This window comes from Melampsora larici-populina (assembly GCF_000204055.1).
Source record: "Melampsora larici-populina 98AG31 unplaced genomic scaffold MELLAscaffold_57, whole genome shotgun sequence".
NCBI classification, from domain to species: Eukaryota; Fungi; Basidiomycota; class Pucciniomycetes; order Pucciniales; family Melampsoraceae; genus Melampsora; species Melampsora laricis-populina.
The window spans coordinates 155186-175394 of record NW_006768821.1 but is presented as its reverse complement, the minus strand read 5'-3'; the positions used below and the strand labels follow the sequence as shown (position 1 = coordinate 175394).

Below are 20209 nucleotides of genomic sequence, written 5' to 3'. Positions count from 1 at the left end.
TCAGGGTCTTTGTTAGTATAGTGGTCAGTACTCCCGCTTGTCACGCGGGCAACCGGGGTTCGAGTCCCCGACAGAGAGGTCATCTTTTGCGTCCGCCAACAATCGCCAGCCTTTTCTTGTCGCATCTTACCTGGGCGCGTGTTGTTTTTGACCACGGCAGGAAGAAGTGGAGTACAAATATAGCTAGACTTTAAGTTAATTAAGGGCAGGAAAAGCAACGGAGGTCACTAAGATCCTCAACTTTTGCCTCATTGCAAATTGCAATGTGTTTAATAATGTGGGGTGTAAGATAGATAAGTTTATACTCATTCTGCTAAACATTGTGTGTTACATAACTCTAGAGAAGAAAGTCATATGTCATTCTTAACAACCAATCTAATCCAACAACAAATCAATTCATTCAAAGTAATTTCAAAAAATACTTGAATTATAAAACGAAATCTTGAAGAAAAATTCTTAACGAAAAACATATCAAATGATTGGTTGTACTTTCAAGATAAATAAATAAATAATTGCATTGAGTGTAAAGTTTTACCACAAGAAAGAAGACGATTTCGTTTTAAGATTGACGTCTTTTTCTAATTTGAGTTAATGCACATTTAGCTTGACCACTAACATCTAATTTCTCTTCTTTACTCAACTCATTTAATTTATTAATGATACCAAGTGAATTGAATTTCATCATTACTGTTGATATATCTATTCACACACAAAAAAGTAAGAAAGGTTCAGTGAATTTCCAAAGTAAGAACTTTAAAATGTTGATGGAAAATTCCTTACTTTGAGAATCTGTTCCTTCATCCCAATGTGATAAATTATTAACACACCAAATAGCTCCAATCTTAATATCTGAATTCTTATGTGACTATCAAGAACACCAGTGTAAGAAAAAGTAATCCAAGCGTATGTTTGGTAAAGAGAAATCACTCACCATCAATTCATATATACTATTCATAGTTCGATGACGACCAAGAATAAATAATTTATGAGGTTCACTACCAGTCGCGATATTAGAGATCGTATATATCGTTTGTAAGATGATACTTTCACTCATAGTACTACTACTCATCGTATTCAGATTAGTAGAAGATGTACTTAATCGATCTTCCAGTAAAGTCATTAATTGATCATGTGAAGTTAAATGTCGGAAGACGATATCGATATCAGCTACATCACCACAAACTACGTTTCGTAGAAGTGAGATGATGTTTTCTTGTATAGAAGGATTTTTATCTTCTAGTAACCTATTGACTCAACGATAATCAGTGAGAATGTATACAGGCCAGTATGAGCGAAAAAAAAGGACCCGCTGAATATCTTGCGGAAATTTCAACCACTCACTTGTGGATCACATCCCAACCAAGACTTCCAATCACTTTCATCTTCAGCTCTGTAGATGATGAAAATGTCATGTTCTTCAATCCCCATAAAGCTGAAACTCTCAATGATTGATGTTTAGTTGACTTGAGGGATTTAACAAATTTTTCAATTCCATTTCGATTCAGAACCTCCTACAATGAAAAACAGAAAACGAGTGAGTATAATCTTATAAATCAAATGAATGACCGAATTCAAAAGTCTTTCACCTGTTTCATGGGTGAGAAATCCAATACAAGATTACATAAAGCTCCCATAGCCACTGTTTTCAATTGGATCTCAACTGCATCCTCATCTTCGTCATCATCATTAGACTCCACATTTTCATTACTACCTTCTTCTCCAAAAGCCATGTCAAACAACCGAGGTCCAGCTCCTTCATCTGCAAGTTTCGTTCTCAAAACACTAATCGCTCGTGACAATGCTCGACAACATTGACAAGCAGAGGCTCTGACTAATACAGAATCATCTCCAAGTGACTTCACAATCGAAGGTAACAAATTTAGATCGATCACTTCTTGTCGAGGTTGGTCCAATGTGGACATCAATGAAGCTAGAGCCAAGTATGCACTCTGGAAACGCGTCCCAATGGAACAAGTTAGTCCTTGAAGACGTGAAGTATTGAAGGGATGATCAGGCAGAGAAAGCGGAACTGCCAAATACAACAAACCTCGCGTAGCATGGCATTTTGAGCAGAGATTGCCGGGGTGGGATACGGAACCGGTGGTTCAGATGCTTTGTCGAGTAACTTTTTTAATACTGGGATCACGCCAGCTTCTGTAGCTTGTACCTGAAGTGCCTCTGATACTGTGACAGCATGAGCTACACGATAGGGAAATTGTTTCAATGTCAGATGTGTATACGTTTTTGACACGGAACAAAACATACTGACCCAGAGCATAAGCTGCTTCTGCTCTGACAGTGACAGAGTGAGTAGGATTATCTATCAAATTAATCGCGTTATGGATCTGAAGTTTCAAAATTCGAAGCCGAATGTCCGGGAAATTCTTGACTAGACAAACAGAGCTATTCGCGTAAATTTCGTAGTGACAGTCCAACGATCGCGGTGGACTCAGTCTCAAGTTGCCTTGTGCTTCAGAATCAATCATGGTGACGTACCTAGTGGCCAATGCAGCTCGAAGAGTGGGACTAGCATCTTTTGCGCGGCATGTCAATAAGATCCATCCGATCCCCCACGGATGAAAGTCGTCGACATCTTCGGTATCGGACTTGCCCCAAATCATTGTATCGAGATATTCTGAAAGATCATGATCTTCAGGCCAATGAGGAGGGTCATTGATAGAAAGGAGTGCCCCGATAACTCTGATTGATGACTCTACAGCGCCATCATGATTAGAAGCCAGCCAAGCTTTCAAACATCCGACCAAAGCTTGTAATCGACTCTCTTCATTCTTGATAGGATCTTGTGCTTTCATCAACTGTCTGACAAACCGAACTTGTCGTCTTGTATCTTTGCAAAGAAGCCAAATTAATTGAAGGCATGGAACCACAAGGTCGGCTGTGGCGCACAACGAGATTCGAGCAGTAGGATCAGGGGTATTGGGTTGATTGAAGGCTGGACTGATGGTCAAGATAAGAGATATGATAAGATCATCTTGAGCCAAGAATTTCAATAACTGAACTTTTGCATGTTCGCAGCTTTCTTTCATCTCATTCCGTTTTGATATAAGCCAAAAATCGCGGTTTAACTCATCCGTCTCTCCGATATCTAGTGGTTGGGATGTTAAAGGATCTATAAACATTGCATCGGCAGTATCTTCGACCGCCCGAGCTTTGCCCTTCAGGTTGAATCGATCTGTCTCACAAATCGGAGAGGATGCTGAGGCAGCTTGCGAGAGGGAATGAACGATTGGTCCAGGTTGTGGTTGATGTACACGCTCGGGCGACTTGGTCATGTAACCCCATTTCCTCGAGCTTGAAACATCTTGAATAACGCCATAGAGAGAAGATAGTGTGCGGAGAAGTGTCTTGAGAAAATGGTGATCGGTTTGAGTAGTCGGGGTAGGATGGAAGATCATAGTTTCGATCGAGGATTTGCTCAACAGACTTGTCAAGGCGTGGATGATAGCACCAGGTAGACGAGCCCTCAACAAACCCAAGACAGTCTGATCTTCAGCTGTATATGCAGCACAGTGAACCATGTTCACGATATCATAGCCAGACCAAATAGATGGATGAGTCAGTTAATGAACCATTGTGATCGCTGTTGAAGTGGAAGATGAGTGACATACGTAAACACAAAAGTCCAACAATGGCTGCTGCCTCAATCTTCAGCTTCATGATTGTGAGCTGTTGACCAGTGAGTTCCAGAATACATGCTAAGCTGCATCATATGCATGGCAATGATCTTGAGACTGTCAATTGAATTTGTTATAAGTCGGATTGAATTAAGCAAGAGCTTACACTGGTATGACAGAGACGATGTGTGAGTCATTCATGGTGATGACTTTTCGTATTCTACTACCAACTAATGAGTTTTTAATGGATACCAAAAGCTTTAATACCACCTCAGGATCGAAGTCAGCTGGGTGAATATCGAGTAAATTATCGCCATCTGCATCAGATGGGATCCGGTCAAAGTGAGTTTTGAGGCTTCGCCATAACTCTTTGTAGCTATCGTTTCCTGAGCAAGTAAGGCTCGTAGGTGGTGGTAGCATCACCATCTTTGTGGTGTTGAAGGTTGGTTGATAATTAAATGATGAATGAAGTGACTGAGCAGACAAAGCTCGAAGTTGAGATTCAGAATGGATTCAATGAAACCCGAAGTGGTGACCCCAAAACCAACACCACGGGTCGGACTTTGCAGATCATATCGAGCTCGTCGGATCAGCGGTACACAACTATTCCAATTTCCACCACCTCAACTTCCTCAACTTCAACATCATTGGACCATGGCACCACGATCAAAGGAAACTAAACCTCATCAATTCAGGAGTGTGTGATCATCAACATCTTCTCGATATATCATAATATATGCAAGACTCACTAACAGAACAACCATTGGTCATCATTTAACTGGAGTAGATCTAACTTTCACAGATCACAAACCAAAGTTTCTATCAAACATCAACTCTGCATTAAGGGGATCTCCAGCTGAAGATAACAATCACAACAGTCGAAGAAGAACAAACGAAAATGGGGAAAGAACAGAAATCTTGGATCCTAATCGACCTGCCATTCCTATTCGTCCCGGATCTTCAGATGATGAAGATGAAAATGGTCCACAAATTGTTGAAGAAGCAGATGATCATACTTCTCTAGGTCGGCTTTCGGATGAAGAACCTGAACAAGATGAAGAAGCTCCTTTAGTTGTAGTAGTCAAAGAAGGAAGAGATTTGACGCATGAAGAAGTTGAAGCTGAAAGGATTCGCCGTACGCCTTTTCTTGGGCTATACAACAAGCTTCTCGGATTACAAACTGTTATTTTTTATCCTCATTGAACTACAGTCCGAGAAAACCCTGATCAGCCATCTTCGCTGCCTGCATCATCACGGCCCACGATACAGGCATCTTTAACATTTTCTTCTAATAGTACAGCGGGCCCATCAACTAACAAACGAAAAACGGAACGAGCTAACTTGCCTGTTCGTGGTGGCGATGATACTGCAGCCGACGGTTGGTCAGAACTAGTTAAGCGGACGAAAGGGGATAAACCTTCTATGGTTTTAACGGCTCAGGAAGAGCGAGAAAAGGCCAAGACTCGAGAACTTCAGAAGAAGGAAAAGAAGGCAGCTCTTAAATCTAAGAATAAGAAAGCCAAGAACTTGATGTCTTTCTCATGACGAAGTTGATCTCATACTTGGGTTAGACAACTCTTTAGGATCTTAGGTGTCGCCTATCTTATGGCTGGGCTTGTATCATCGGTCAGATACAGATAATCAAACACTCGACCGTATGTCATCAAATCAAGTCACACAAGGCCTCAACTTGGTATGATTCGAGGATACAAAGTTGGTGCGTGAAATGTGTCTTGGACGAGGAAAGCCGACTTATACTTGTAGTTCTCCATCACTTCCGCTCAACCAAGCTTTTCTTGGTGCAATCCTTGCAACGTCCATCAGAACTCGTGTATCATGATAGCTGTTGTATCATTTTCTACACGGCCAAATATCCAAGTGTGTTGTGGTTGGCAGTCCTCTGTTTTTGTATGAAAAAGTTCTTCAAATTTTTCGCTTGTACTTACATCAATGGAGCTCTGATGAATTTTTGAACTTATTTAGCGCCAATGACTTGGTCTGAGAGGCTTACTGATGGTACTTATAGAGCATGTCTGCCTACAAATCTTGCATATAGATCTTTGAAATTGATCTTGTGTTCAGAAACTTGTCTGTCAAGAATTGTTCATAGCTTCACAAAAGCATGTTTGTGTAAAATTTTATCATCCACGGAGGAAATGGTGACTTGCACACTCATTCTTTCTTTACTCTGATTATAAGCGGTTAGTAGAATTGGTAATTGCTGGCTAGTGTCAGTGTGGGCCTGGCATCACTAATATGGCGCTGATACAATTCCATCCAATGGGTGGTGTATCAGGCGACGTGCGGAACCATGAAGCCAAAGCATGCAGGGCTCAGAAGTAAGGATGCGTGCAGGTCGACCCGCGGGTACCCTGGCTCGGCGCCGCCTCCTTGGAGGTTCACTCTGTTTTGGAAAATAAAAAAACTTCAAGTCTTCATTCCGATTCCCGATACATATCGGTTGGGATACTGGTGAGTCATTCTGTCCTTTTATAACTGATGTTCAAGCTATTGACCCTCATGAATTTTTCCTAGTTATTCAAAGATGTCGGAGCAACATCCCCCCATGGATCTTTCATCAGAGACCATCTCAACAAATGTCCTCCATTGCGACTCTAATTCCATCACCTTTGCTAACGGTAAGCGGTCTCCGTATCATAAGGCCTACATACATGAACTGAATCGAAGATTTTTCGTGGTCTTACAAAAAAACGCAAAGATGATCTAGGCCTACCTCACATTTCTTGCGCCGAAACAGCTTCTGCACTTCAAACAGCCTCTATTTTAATTCAAAACAATGAACTTGTAGCTTTTCCAACCGAAACAGTTTATGGACTCGGTGCTTGCGCTACTTCGAATATAGCTGTATCCAAAATTTATCGTACTAAAGGAAGGCCAGCTGATAACCCTTTAATCGTTCACGTCTCATCTCTTCATATGCTCCAAAGTCTTTTACCATCAGATTGGGTTTTACCTTTATCATATCAAATCTTAATTGATGAATTCTGGCCTGGACCTCTGACCTTCTTGGTTCCTACTATATCCTCCGAACAGCCGATTTCAAAAATACCAGATAAAGTGACTTGTGGTCTGAAGACAGTTGCTGTGCGTATACCCTCACATCCGATTGCCCGGGCTTTAATTTCTTTAAGCGGAGTTCCGATTGCTGCTCCCTCGGCCAACTTGAGCGGTCGACCGAGTCCTACTGAAGCAGAACACGTTAGGAAGGATCTCGAACCAAGCATCAAGTTGGTACTCGATGGTGGACCATGTAATGTTGGTGTGGAAAGTACGGTGATTGACGGCTTGAACCCAGACGGTGGGATACGCGTCTTGAGACTAGGTGGTTTGAGTGCTGAAGACATCACTCAATGTTTAGTAAACGCCAAAACCTCCGGTAAACTTGCCGAGGTTCCGATAATTGAAGTTCCTAATAGCAATGGAACGAGTCTCGCCCCTGGAATCCAACCAACAACGCCTGGAATGAAATACAAGCACTATTCACCGAACGCTAAAGTGACTCTCATAAATCTTATTCGACCTCCAATCCCACAAAATTGGCAATCTTTCCCTACGCCGATTGATCTAATTGATAATTTCACAACCAATTTTCGACGCGAAAACATCGTATGCAGACCTGTCTCAATAGGTCTCATGCTAATTGAGAATGGGGAGCTTTTGAAAGCGTTCAAGTCATATGAAGAGGAACTCGACTGTGATGAAGTCGAACTGATTCATTATGCCTTGGGACCTATCAATCAACCTGAGATCAGTGCTCAGAGACTCTTTTCCTCAATGCGTTCTCTTGACGAGTGTTTGGTCGATATAATTTTTGTTGAGCAAGTCCCTTTGAATGGGCTAGGATCTACCGTGATGGAAAGACTTTACAAGGCGGCCGGAACTGATATCGTTAAACCGATTCGACTCGACACTGACTACTCGGCTTAACTTTGAGTTGTATGGGTAGATTAGTACTTGGTATGAATGCCCTCCCGGCAAGAAAAGTGAATAAAGGATGCTGCCGGAGACTGTTTCGGCATTGTCGATATCGTGATGCATATTGGAAGGATTTAATGTTATTGTACACAGGTCTCTCTCTTAGAAATCTATGTCTATAGCTTCACGGAGGTTTGTCATCATGCATCTTGTAAAAATTAACCACTCATTATTCTGCTTGTCTTTTTCTCTTCCACTCATGTTTCTGTTAACCGCAACATAAGACATATTCATCATCCCAACCATTACCTGCCACGTCAATACTCAATGTAACTTTGAGACTGGATCCACCAGACCCCATCCAAAATCTAACCTCGATGAGTATCTTTTTCAAAAACGCAACGTAGTTTCCACCGCGTACGTTTCATACCCAAGTCTGATTAATGAAACCAAACCCAAAGCAACACGGCAAATCACTTTGACTACATCTGCATGCCACAGCCCGTTTGTATTAAACCCCATTGGGACAACATATTTATCTAGGTGACCATTGATCCTTTTACATTTGAAAAGGTGATACTCCTACACCAGGCGAATGCCGAAGTTTCCACATTTTCTTGGGGCCTAGCAAAAGTGGGCGTTATGGGCTGAAAAGGCCAAAAAAATGATCTCTCTGTCGGGGACTCGAACCCCGGTTGCCCGCGTGACAAGCGGGAGTACTGACCACTATACTAACAAAGACCCTGAAGACCGTGGGATTCGAACCCACGCCCGAAGACCGCCGGATTACCCGAAGTATCCTTAAGACGGCGCCTTAGACCACTCGGCCAGATCTCCATGACAACAACGCCGGTATTAGGCTATCAGTTTTGAGGTAGCCACACCGCGGGAATGATCAAGTTCAAACCCCGATTGAGCGAAGTTGCGGTGTCCGAGTCCGCAACTTTGCTCAATCACCGATCTTGTTCACATCTGGTTCACATCTCGTTCACAGGTTTCCCTTGAGTTGTACTCTCCCTTGTACATGACTCCGTGCCAAGCTCCTTTCTTTGCTGATTGATCATCTGGATCACAAACAAAGATCATATTTTCCATCACACCATCCACCAATTCCCTGTCCGTATCTCAAAAGGTTCATCAAGTTCATTGTTGTTTAGCATCAGTGGTGAGCGACGTAAAGAATGGTGTAGGGACAATGCTTCTTGCAGTGTGACAAAAGCCACTGCAATGAAACCTGGAGAGTAAGACCAGAATACATAGTGGCAAGGACGATGTCTGATGACTTGCAAGGGATTCTATGTATGTACTACATATGACCACGCGTCGAGAAGGAGATTGGTGTAGCAGAGGATAGCTCGAGGGAAACCTGTGAACGAGATGTGAACGAGATGTGAACGAAATCCGTGATTGAGAAAAGTTGCGGACCTGGACACCGCAACTTCGCTCAATCGGGTTTTGAACTTAATCATTCCCGCGGTGCCATCGTGTAATACCCTTGCTGTGACGGTCCTTATTGCTTCAAGTGATGGATTAGTAGAGGATGACGTGAGTTGGACAAGAAGCACTGGACACACATTCAGAGACATACACGTGGACCAAAGTGAAAGCATTGACAAGATGTGGTTGTTGAGAGAAAATGGCAAACAACAAAACTGTTTGAAAAAACTCGAGTATTCGATATGTTCATCCTATTGTCTATATTCTTGCCACAAAGCATCCTTTTAAGTTCAAACGTTGTTTTCAGCTTCAATCTTGTTCTTCTGAGTTCTAATCTAATCTAAATCTGATTTCTTTTATTTTAAGCACTAATCTTAATCTTCAATCTTGTTCTTCTTAATATCAATTTTTCTAAAGTGTGTTCTTCTTTTCTTGTATCGTTTTCAATCTTCAACCGTCCGTTAAGTATGAGAACCGACAATATGTTAAGGCCCGGTCTATGGCTTGGGAACGGAGGGTAGCGGTGTCACAAGATGCTCTTCTCAGCGGGTGTTCTGATTAGTTTGATAGATTGTCGGTTGAGGAAATAGAACTACGTGGCTTGTACAACTAAGGACTATTTGTCTATCTGTGACATCTCGTGCGCGTCTTTCACCGGTGAGTCCAAGTGTTACAGGATCGTAACAACCAGACAGGGCTTCTCAAACGGAAAAAGTCCTTCACAAAAATAAAATGAACATACAAAATAAATTGAAATACAATTTTTGAGGGTCAACTCATATGCAATGATAGTCCCCTCTTCCCCTCTGGAAATGAAAGCAGATTGTTAACTTTTGTCACACCATACGCGGCAACACTCAGGAACCACTACGACACAATGACAATGCTTGTTAAGGACTTAATGCAACAACTACAACAATTTTACCCTATCTTGCATGAAACTCTCACTTTGAGTCAGTTGTCAACTTTCACGACTCTTTCGGCTGACTTCTTGCAGCGAAACATGGACGCAACCCTATGTGACCCACACAACCCACCCCTGCAGTTTCTGACTAGGTGCCTTGACTCTGGTCAACCATCTTCCAGCTGGGTGCAGCTATGGTACCTTTACCGCGACGCCTTACCAAAATGCAAATACGGCAACACCTTATTCTATCAATGTGGCATTCCCTCTTCAAATACGCCTAAAGGTTCAATGATCATCCCAGAACACACCTTCCACCCTTCAACTCTCCACTGCCTCACCTGCAAACATCAAAATATTGCCGAGCAAAGATTATTTGGATCAAAACTTAGAATATGGCCGCAAATGTACGCCTACCTAATGGACATTCACGGCATCGAGACTGTTCAATACTTCTCAGTGTACTGCCGTCGTAAGTAATCAACATTAAAGTATGCGTCTATCCAAATCAACATATTGACATGTTCTTGAAGGATGCAACACCACATACACACCCAGTTACGTTCGTTACGGTAATACCAGGGAGTATTACTCCCTTCAAGAAGGGCAACCAGATGGTTACTTCCAGGTTACACAACAATACTTCATGAGCCACCGACTGGCACACTATTTCAACCACCTTCAGTCATTAGCCGCGTAAAAAGAAATTTCACCTATTCAAAATGGTTCAATTATATACTGACAAATGTACACCTGCATATATGTACAGAGTATCTGTTCATAACCTAGTACTGGCTTACAACCAAGCCCATGCGCCGCTCAGCGCAAATCACCCCAACTTTTTCCAAGACCAAAACTTTAAGCAAAGACTCAGCAACAATGTTTGTTCATTGGCCCTGGACATTCACCGCCTGATGAGAAGCACCAACGCGCGAGGCCTTCGACTGAAAAGCGATGCCGACGGGGCAGATGACCGTCATTTTTTTTCCGCTATGAAACAGCATCTACTATGGCTGGAATGCGAAGGAAGCTTTGATGCAGTTCATGTGTGCTCCAAATGCACTCATCTGACTCCCATCGCCGGTCGAACCGACAAGTCTTCTGGTGCGTTCCCCACCTGCCTTAACTCACGCAAATCTGGGGAAGACCTGAAGCGTACTTGACCTGCATTAGTCATGCGGACTGTAGTGACCGATGGGATTACCATAGGTTGCTGGTGTTGTAGCATATGCGAGCTACAACTGAGGACCTTTGATCCTACCTACGACCTAAATTACTGCGACATACCGCTCGAGAAGGTAAACCACCGCCACTGCCCAAAGCATAGGAAGATACTCGAAAACATCTGCCAAGCCCAGCCTTGTGTTGAGAGAGCTGCGCCCCGTTCCAACACGTGTACAAACCCTGATCATGTTGCAGCTTACTTAGCGTTCAAGGAACAAAATACATCACTTTTCGGTCTTCCCATAAGGTTCACACGACCCGGGGCTCGCCTCAATGTAGATCCGAGCACTCTTCTATCTGGAAAAACTGGCGAAGTTGAATTAAACAATGACGAGCTCATGTTTGAAGATGTAGAGGAGCGAGAACACGAGGGTGCTCGCGACGGAGGCGCAAGTAACCCAAAAAAACCAAAAACGATGCTATCCCGCCAACGTACGCACAATGAACAGCTAGTCGTGTCAACTTGTGGAATCATATTGGCTCGCAAGACGTTCTATAAGTCAGAGTTGGTGCCCAAAGTGAAGGTACAGTAGCATTTAGTCTGTGATTGATACAACCAGGCAAAAACTAATGTAATTCTCAAAAAACCATGAACGCAGGAATTCATGAAAGAAGTCTTCCCCAATAACTTACTGCAAGTGATATTCTACGACAACGCATGTGGGCTATATTCACACATACAAACCAATCCCGAAGACGCACAACTTTTCCAAAATAGAATGCTACCCGTGGACACTTTCCACATCAAGTCACACAAAGAGTCACATACCACCTGCCGAGTTAATAACGATCCCGCCCTGTTCCCCAAACTCAAGGGGCCAAAAGGTTGGAGGTTCAATGCTTCAGCGGCTGAGGTGATCAACGTGTGGTTTGGTCACTTTGACTCCATATGTCGCAACATGCATCAAGTAAAGTACAACTTTTTCCTGGAGGAGATGATACGGCTACACAACAGGCGTACAGTGGAGAGACTTAAACAACGACAGGATGTGATTTTCTGTGGAAACATTGAATTTACCACCGTACCGCTATAAACGTTGCTGGTGGACATGATGATGTTCTGTCCATCTTATTATTATGTGTTCACGTATTTTCATGTATTTTCAAATAATAACCATTGGTTAATTGTTTTTTAGTTATTTTATAAAACCAATTTTATGACTCTAATATTATTATTTTCAATTGGAATTCAGAGAGTACACAAATTATAATGATATGTGTGAACATCATTTCACTATGATTCGTCACTATCGTGATACATCAGTAAATCAGTAAGTCCGCGGTTAAAGCGTGAGAAAACAGAAGCTCGTTCGAAAAGAGAAGGCTGTGGCCGTAGTAATAGGGCAACACCTGGGGCAATCAGGTGCAACGTAAGTATTGGCACAAGCCAACAGAGCTTCGAAAGATCTACTGAAAAAGTATAACACACCTGGGGCAATCAGGTGAGACGTAAGTATTGGCACAAGCCAACAGAGCTTCGAAAGAGCTACTGAAAAAGTATAACACACCTGTGCAAGTAGCAACAGGGAGTTTAAGGCAAACGTTGGAGAACGGAATAGAGGGAGTAAAGTAAAAATCAAATAGTTTCTTTCCGATCATGTAATGACACTAACCTGGGGCAATCAGGTGCAATGTAAGTATCGGCACAAGCCAACAGAGCTTCGAAAGAGCTACTGAAAAAGTATAACACACCTAACCACGCACACAAATTAGCTAAGGAAAAAGTAAAAATAGAGAAAAACTAGGACAAACCTGTGCAAGTAGCAACAGGGTGTTTAAGCCAAACGTTGTAGAACGGGATAGACGTGAGTAAAGTAAAAATCAAATCTAGTCGAGAAGTGTTTGTAAAAATAAGCGTTAGAGAGTGATTCGTAAAAAGTAGAAGATGATGAAGAAAAATAAAAAGACACTTACAGTTTCTTTCCGATGAGGAAAGAAACTGGGTGGTACAAACAAAGCTAATATATAATAAAATTCATAACACTATCATAAACGCATAACCACGGTCATAAAAGAAAAAGCACAGGTCACATTCAACCTGTTCCCAAAAGACTTATTAAAAGAAATATCAGACACTCAAACCGTAACTGTCCATTCTCATTCGACTGCCTCTAGAATTCCTAACTTGATCATTAATAATGAAAGTAACATGAAAATAAACCAATCCAAAGCGAACCGGAAATCCTTGACGCGTAGAGAACTTGATGTGAATATAACAACAACTTAAGGCTACAGACAAGACCACACGTGGTTATTAAATACCACGACAAAGCGTATACTCCTTGTAATAACGCCAGCGCCATATCCCCGACTCACAGCATAAATATGTCACCTTTCTCCAAAAGGAGATTCGAGGTACTATTATGACCGAGGGTTTATAGTTGGAATTCCGCTTACCATCTATAACTACACAACGCTCGAGTCAATTTACATATTTGACCACCGGATGTGTCATAAGCATAGAAGCCTCAGCGTGGTCAACTGCCAAACAAAAGCAGAGATATTATGACCTTCAACATATTTGTGCACAGTGCAATTAGCTGAACGTCACCCAAACAATTTTTTTTTGTTGTAAATCCAAAGGTATGGCCAAGGGAGTTGCCATTAAAGAAAACTTTGGGGTATATATAGTAGCACTCAAACGCCAACTAGATTCAACCATCTCCATCACACCGTAGACCATTTCATCTTAGCACTGGGTAGTTGTCCTCAAATTTTCCCTTCAATAACCATTTCCTGCTCGTCACATTATTGATATTTATTACATCAATCATAGCAAATACTTGATTGTTTTAACCAATTAGTTAAACTATTTCTTAGTTATCCTGAGTCGCTTATAAATTGAGATGCTTTTTTTTGCTACAACAACCCGCTGCCTTAATTGTCCTAACACGATCAATTGCATTGGTCCTAATCTTCAAAACGCTAGGCGTCACATCTACGCTTACTTATTCGACATCAACGGTGTGGAAATGCTACATTACATCACTGGTTTTTGTCGCAGTAAGTCATGGAACCCATCATCAGCAAAGTGCATTATCAATGTTAATACCTTAGGCCATGTTCTACCGTTACAGCTTGCTGCACCATGTACATGCCGTGCTACGTGGACTGTCGTGAAGTTCGTCAATATTACACCAAAGCCAAAGGCCAGCAACAAGATATGTTCCAAATTGACAAAAAGTACTTCATGACTCATAAACTCGCTGAGTACTTTAACAACCTCCAGATGCTTTCAGGGTAGGTTTCATGATTCTACCAAGCTATCTAATTACTAATCGTGACACTGTTATGCAGAGTATTTGTATCTAACCTAGTCGCTTCCTACAACTATACACACGCGCCATCGCATGTCCCCATGAGCAAGCATGTGTGTACTCTAGCTTTGGACATTCATTGCTTGTTGCGGAGCTGCAATGCACGAGACATCCCCTTAAGAACCGTATCAAATGGCACCAATTATCAACTATTCTTTTCTGCTATGCAAGACCATCTTGAACGACTCAAGGTGGAGGGGTATGAGCACTCAACTCACCACTGCTTGACTTGTGATCAGAGGGTACCTGTGTCTGGGACAGACAATGACAAACAAAGTGAGTTATCATTACACATATTGTTTTTTTTACTCGCTAATCAACAAGACTTTATCCAGCCGTGCGTGCAATGATCACTGATCAACCCTCACTAAGCTATTGGATTTGTTCTATTTCCGCTTTCCAATTCAAATCCCTTCATCCTAACGACGAAGCGAGGTTCTGCGATAAGCCACTAGCAAATATGACTGATTGGTTCTGCCCCGATCACACTCGATTGCTTGAAGGTGTTTGCCGAGCACAGCCCTGCATGGAGCGCGTCATTCCGGGATCCATTACTTGTGGCAACTCTGACCACATCGCTGCTATGCAGTCATTTGTGGCTCATGACTCCTCTTTGGTGGTATCTAATAATGATGAAGTTAATAGTGTAAATTTCATACTCTCTCGCAAACGCACTCGTAATGAACAAGTCATTATGTCACCGTGTGGTCTTATCATGGCTCGGAGGACTTATTTAACATGTGTGTCCGTAAGCAAGGTCAAGGTCAGTGTTACTTACTAAGTCACATCCAAACTATAAAAAACATAAATCTGAATGTAACTATTTGTAGGAATTTGTTACAGAGGTGTTCGCCAGCAAATTACCTCAAGTTATTCTGTATGATCACGGCCTGAAACTAAGTCAACACATATACAGCAGCCTCGAAGACGCTCATTGATTCAGAGACACAGTAATCCCGGTTGATGAACCATCCGGACATCTTAAGTATGACTCATCTGCTGCCAAAGAAGTACATGCATGGTTAGGCCATTTTGATATGATGTGCCGTCATATGCATCCTACCAGGTACAATTTCTTCCTGGAAGAAATGATACGTCTCCGGAACGAGGTAATAACCACCAACATCATCAAGATCAATGGAAAATAGATTCAAAGTTGTTAATCTTTCCTCTCGTACCACATTTATTTTTGTATTCCATGTATTATTCATTACTTCATTTTGCTTATATTTTGTGTTTGGTCACGATGTTATTATCATTTGTGATGATACACCAGCTGTGTCCAAATCCACCACCTTATATGTTACACTTCTTTATGTTACATCCTTGTTTTTGGTGTTTTTTTATCTTTGTTTGTTGTGAGGGAATGAATATGTCTGTGAGTTGAAAAAACTCAGTGTACAGGTGTGCTCTTTGCGTATTGTGAGATCTTGTGCCCCTCAACTTGTTCACCAGACAAGGAAAATAAAACCAGTTTAGACTACTGTTAAAGCTGAAGAACTGCCAATTTTGCCGTTGATTAGTATTGGTGTGGGCCGCCTGATTGCCACCTTTTCACCTAACTTAACAGTCCATCTATAGGGACTTAGTTAAGTTTGAGTTTCCACTCCTCTCAACTCCATCATCAACGCTTTCTACTATTGATTGATTCCTCTTTGTTACTGATCCATTAGTAAGTTCTTTCTATCTATCTGAATCACCTAATCGTTTCTTTACTAATTGCTTCGATCTTGCTTAACTCTTCTTTAGATCATTGCTCGGACTTCCTACTCTCAAGTCATTTCAACTTGCTACCAACTCAAATCACTTCGATCCCATCCTTTGAACTTCTACTTCCTTCAACTCTCCTTCTAACTCACTTCAATCCTCTTCAATCAACAGTAAGTTCACTTGATTCTCTTGGTCTTATTTGTTCATCATCTCATACTATTTTTATTTCATCTATTCAATTATTTTCCTTGATTCTTCTTTATAATCAATTGATATCGATTCAATTTCCGACCGCTAAAATCATCATCTTCAATCAATTTTGCCTTCAACTTTATCAATCTCAACTTATAGTTTTCTTTATTCGATCAAGTTGGACTTCTGAGTTACTTCATGCTAATTGATTTCGCTTAATTGATTTTGCTTCAATCGATCTTGACTTTAAAATCATCATCTTCAATCGATTTCGCCTTCAACTTTATCGATCTTGACTTATAGTTTTCTTTATTTGATCAAGTTGGACTTCTGAGTTACTTCATGCTAATCGATTTTGCTTCAATCAATCTTGACTTACAGTGTACTTGACTAAGATACAATCAAAGTAAGTTCAATTAATTTTACTTTCTAACTTCTTTGAATCAAATTCTTCAAGAATGGTTTCAACTAACTCATCTCTTTTATTACAATCAACTTCCATCCATCCATTGATTTCACCTTCTAATCTACTTTATCTGATACAACACAATATCACATTGCTATATCTTCAATTCACGTTGATTGATCAGATTAATTATCCAAAGGACTATCATTGTAATTATTTGATTAATCTCAATATCAATTATGTTTGTCATTAAGAGTTGTTTTGACTGACTACTCCTTTTTATTCCATTCGATCTCAAATTACCATCTACTTTACATTACCATACCTTCAATTCAATTAGACCAATTAGACTGATTATCGGAAGAACTGTCGTTGTAAGTGTTCATTAATTAAATGTGATGAGTATCTTCTTCGAATCCAATCACCCAGAAGTGTTGAAGACATTGGGAGGTATATTCTTTGCTTACATTGGAAGTATCAAGTCTTGCATGCCCTCAAGCTCATGACATTTGTTGTGGGTGTAACCTAGGGCTACCTGACTTGGTCAATACTTCCTTTGATTTTGAAATCAATGAATGTATCTTCCAGTGTCTTCAACATGACCTCTTGTCCATTTTTTCCAAGATAGTTGTGCTCTTTGTGCATTCTAGGTTCAAATCTACTTTATTCGTTTATCATAACTGTGGTTTTGCTGCACCAACAGTTGAAGCGACCCGCCGCAAAAAGCGGGTGCGGAGCGGTGACGGGGCGGGTTGCCCCGCAGGCGATACACAAATTTTTGGGTAGCGGCTTCAGGCGTCCCGCCACCGCTGTTGACCCGGGAAATCTCGAGTAGCGGGGCGCGGTTTTAGTGGGGCGATCTAAAGTTGCGCCCCGCTGCCACCTCTCAAAGCGGTCTGCAGCGTGTCATGCCAGATCCCACTATCTCACTTTCATCATCCCTCCCTCCATCGCAAAATCATCCCTTCGACTTACCTACAAACACCTCCAAACGTCCAATACCGCACCAATGCTCACGATAATCTCAGAAGATCATCAAAAACACCCTAATCTTGTCACGGATTCGCCTTGGCTATCGATGTCGATATAGTAAGTTCACTCCCTACATCGCTAGTATCACAAAGTATGCAACTGACTTTGCCTCATCCCATGGTGTGTAGTGATCCCTTTGTACGTATTTGGGGCACTGCACAGCAGAACGACCGTGGCCAAAACCCTCCAGGATGCTATATAAGGTGAGTGAATCCCAGAGTCAGGTCGATTTCCCCAGTTGCACTCTTCTGTTCAACAAATTATTTTACGAAAACAATAAAACTTACAAACCACTGTCTTATCATTTACTTCTGCTCTAACTTCCGATATTATCTTTTAATTCGTATCCTTAATAGCTCGAGTTATAGTTATACAATCATGTCGTCCCCTGTTCCCAGTTCAATGCTTGCTCCTCCTGCCACTGGACCTGGTCGTACTCTACGGCCCCGAAGCCCTTCTGCTCCCAAGCCAGGCTTTGTTATCCAATCTCCTGACTCACGTGTTTCAATTCGTCGCGCTTCGATTAGTGGTAGTGTCAGTGATCTTCCTGATTTAGATATCGCCAATAGTCCGTATGTTACAGACGAAGAAGAAGTTCAATCCGACTCGTCTGTTTTGATCATCGAGGAGTTGCCGGCCCCACCCAAGAAAAAGAAGCAACATCAGTTTTTGAAGTCCAAAGCAACCTCACGAGCCAAAGGTCGTCCCCGAGGCTCTGGCGCCTCAGCTGGCTTACCTCGAGTTCCAGCAAAGAAGCAAAAGAGGATTGTTCCTGCTCCGGTTAGTCATCTCTTCTCTCATCCTCATCTTCATGTTTCTATTGGATCTAATCATCCACATTTTTTTTTTTTTTGTAACTTCAGGTACAGGTTACCGGGGTTCCAGAAGTCATCGATGTCAACCAGGACTCGGATGTTGAGGTGGTTGAGACCGAAGGTGTCCGTCGTGCTCAGCTTGGACGAGTTTCCAAGCTCTTGGAGTACTACCATCCTCCAACCCACATCAAAGGCGAGGTGAGTACTTCTATGTTTCATATTTTAAATTTTAAATTCTCATTTCTTTTCTTTCTATTCCATCTTTCTTCTTCGTTTTTCTTTTCCAAGACTGGCGACGATCCGAGATCTTACCGGTGTCGATGGTGCAAGGGGACGTTTGTCCGCGGGGTTCGTACTCACTACAACCTTTACGCTCACCGGGACGGTGCGAAAGGGCGATCTGCCTGCCCACGACGTGCCCGTGCAATCCAGGCCGGCTGTAACCTCCCGCTCTCGTGGCAGCAAGAACAAGCCGACATGCTGGCTGCTTCCAACACCGCCGACGGTCAACCTACGCTGGACTCGTTTCTTTCACAAGCAACCTTCAGTGTTGAGTTATGCAACACTGTGTTAGTCATGTGGATTCTGTTGCATGCACTGCCTTTTAACCGATTCTACGATGTACCTTTACGAGCGGCCTTCAAGCTAGCGAATTGACGTGCCGAAATAAGGACTCCTACGTGGGCTGCTGGGGTTGCCAAGGATTTGTATGGTCACTTGAGCTCAGCTGCTGTGGCTTTAGTTTGAGTAAGTCTTTTATGTTTTTCCATTCCATCTTTTTGTATTCATTCAAGTTGAGTTGATTTTCCCTCTTTTTGACTTTGCTGTGACAGGAAAATCGTGGCAAGTTCTCTTTAGTGCATGACGTTTGGACCACGAAGGGAAAGCGTTATGCATTTATTGGGGTATCTGCTAATTTCATTGATGAAGATTGGAACTATCAAACGATCCATCTCACGTTGAAATTGGTTGCTTGGAACAAGTCCGGTTATCTCCTTGCTCAGCCAGTTGCTCGGTTCTTGATTGCCAATCAACTACACAAAAAGATAAGTCCTTTCGCTTATCATTCTACCTTTTTGTCATTTTCTGCTTAAAACTAACCTGACTTCCTTTCAATACATGCTAGGACAGACTACCGACTCCGGCTCATCTAACAATACGATGGCGCGCGAAATGCAGCAGATGTTCTGGGATTGTGAGAATCCGGTTGCTTGGAATTCATCCGTTAATCACGTCCGCTGCTACGCGCACAAACTCGGGTTGGTAGTCAAAAAAGGTCTCAAGGTACTAGGTTTAGCAGCTGGACATGTCAAGCCCACCACGCCTCCCAACACCTCAGTTCCTGTCCCCAACATCATCCTCAACGACGATTTGACTCACGATGCAATTGATTATGAAGAATTGGATGATGAGGATGATGTCCCGACTCCTCAAGGCGAATCCGAGTTTGATCTTGACGAGGAAGACTTAGAGGACTACCCTAATTATGATGATGTCCCGGTCGACGGTTGTGTAGTGGTTCAAGGTGCACTGAACGTGAGTCTGATTGCTTTCAATCTCGTATCCTGCACCTGTATGTTCCCAAATTACTAAGTGTATCC

General features: G+C 42.1%; 3 protein-coding genes across 3 annotated transcripts; 2 read left to right on the top strand and 1 right to left on the bottom strand.

The window, feature by feature from the left end:
- Positions 1-295: 295 nt before the first annotated feature.
- Positions 296-4087, bottom strand: MELLADRAFT_79206 (uncharacterized protein; the record flags this gene model as incomplete). Its single annotated transcript, XM_007416082.1, has 9 exons — positions 296-699; positions 781-865; positions 932-1244; positions 1342-1511; positions 1587-1949; positions 2048-2199; positions 2270-3514; positions 3630-3721; positions 3802-4087. The coding sequence occupies 9 exons, from the start codon at positions 4059-4061 to the stop codon at positions 560-562; spliced, it is 2820 nt and encodes a 939-aa protein (XP_007416144.1).
- Positions 4088-4096: 9 nt separating this feature from the next.
- MELLADRAFT_79205 (uncharacterized protein) lies at positions 4097-5622 on the top strand (the record flags this gene model as incomplete). The annotated part of the gene is made up of 3 exons (XM_007416167.1): positions 4097-4230; positions 4391-4770; positions 4846-5622. 3 exons carry the CDS (start codon positions 4097-4099, stop codon positions 5178-5180), a joined length of 849 nt encoding a protein of 282 aa, XP_007416229.1.
- Positions 5623-5946: 324 nt separating this feature from the next.
- On the top strand, positions 5947-7583 carry MELLADRAFT_111724 (uncharacterized protein; the record flags this gene model as incomplete). The annotated part of the gene is made up of 3 exons (XM_007416168.1): positions 5947-6107; positions 6171-6274; positions 6394-7583. 3 exons carry the CDS (start codon positions 5947-5949, stop codon positions 7581-7583), a joined length of 1455 nt encoding a protein of 484 aa, XP_007416230.1.
- Between the last annotated feature and the right edge of the window lie 12626 nt (positions 7584-20209).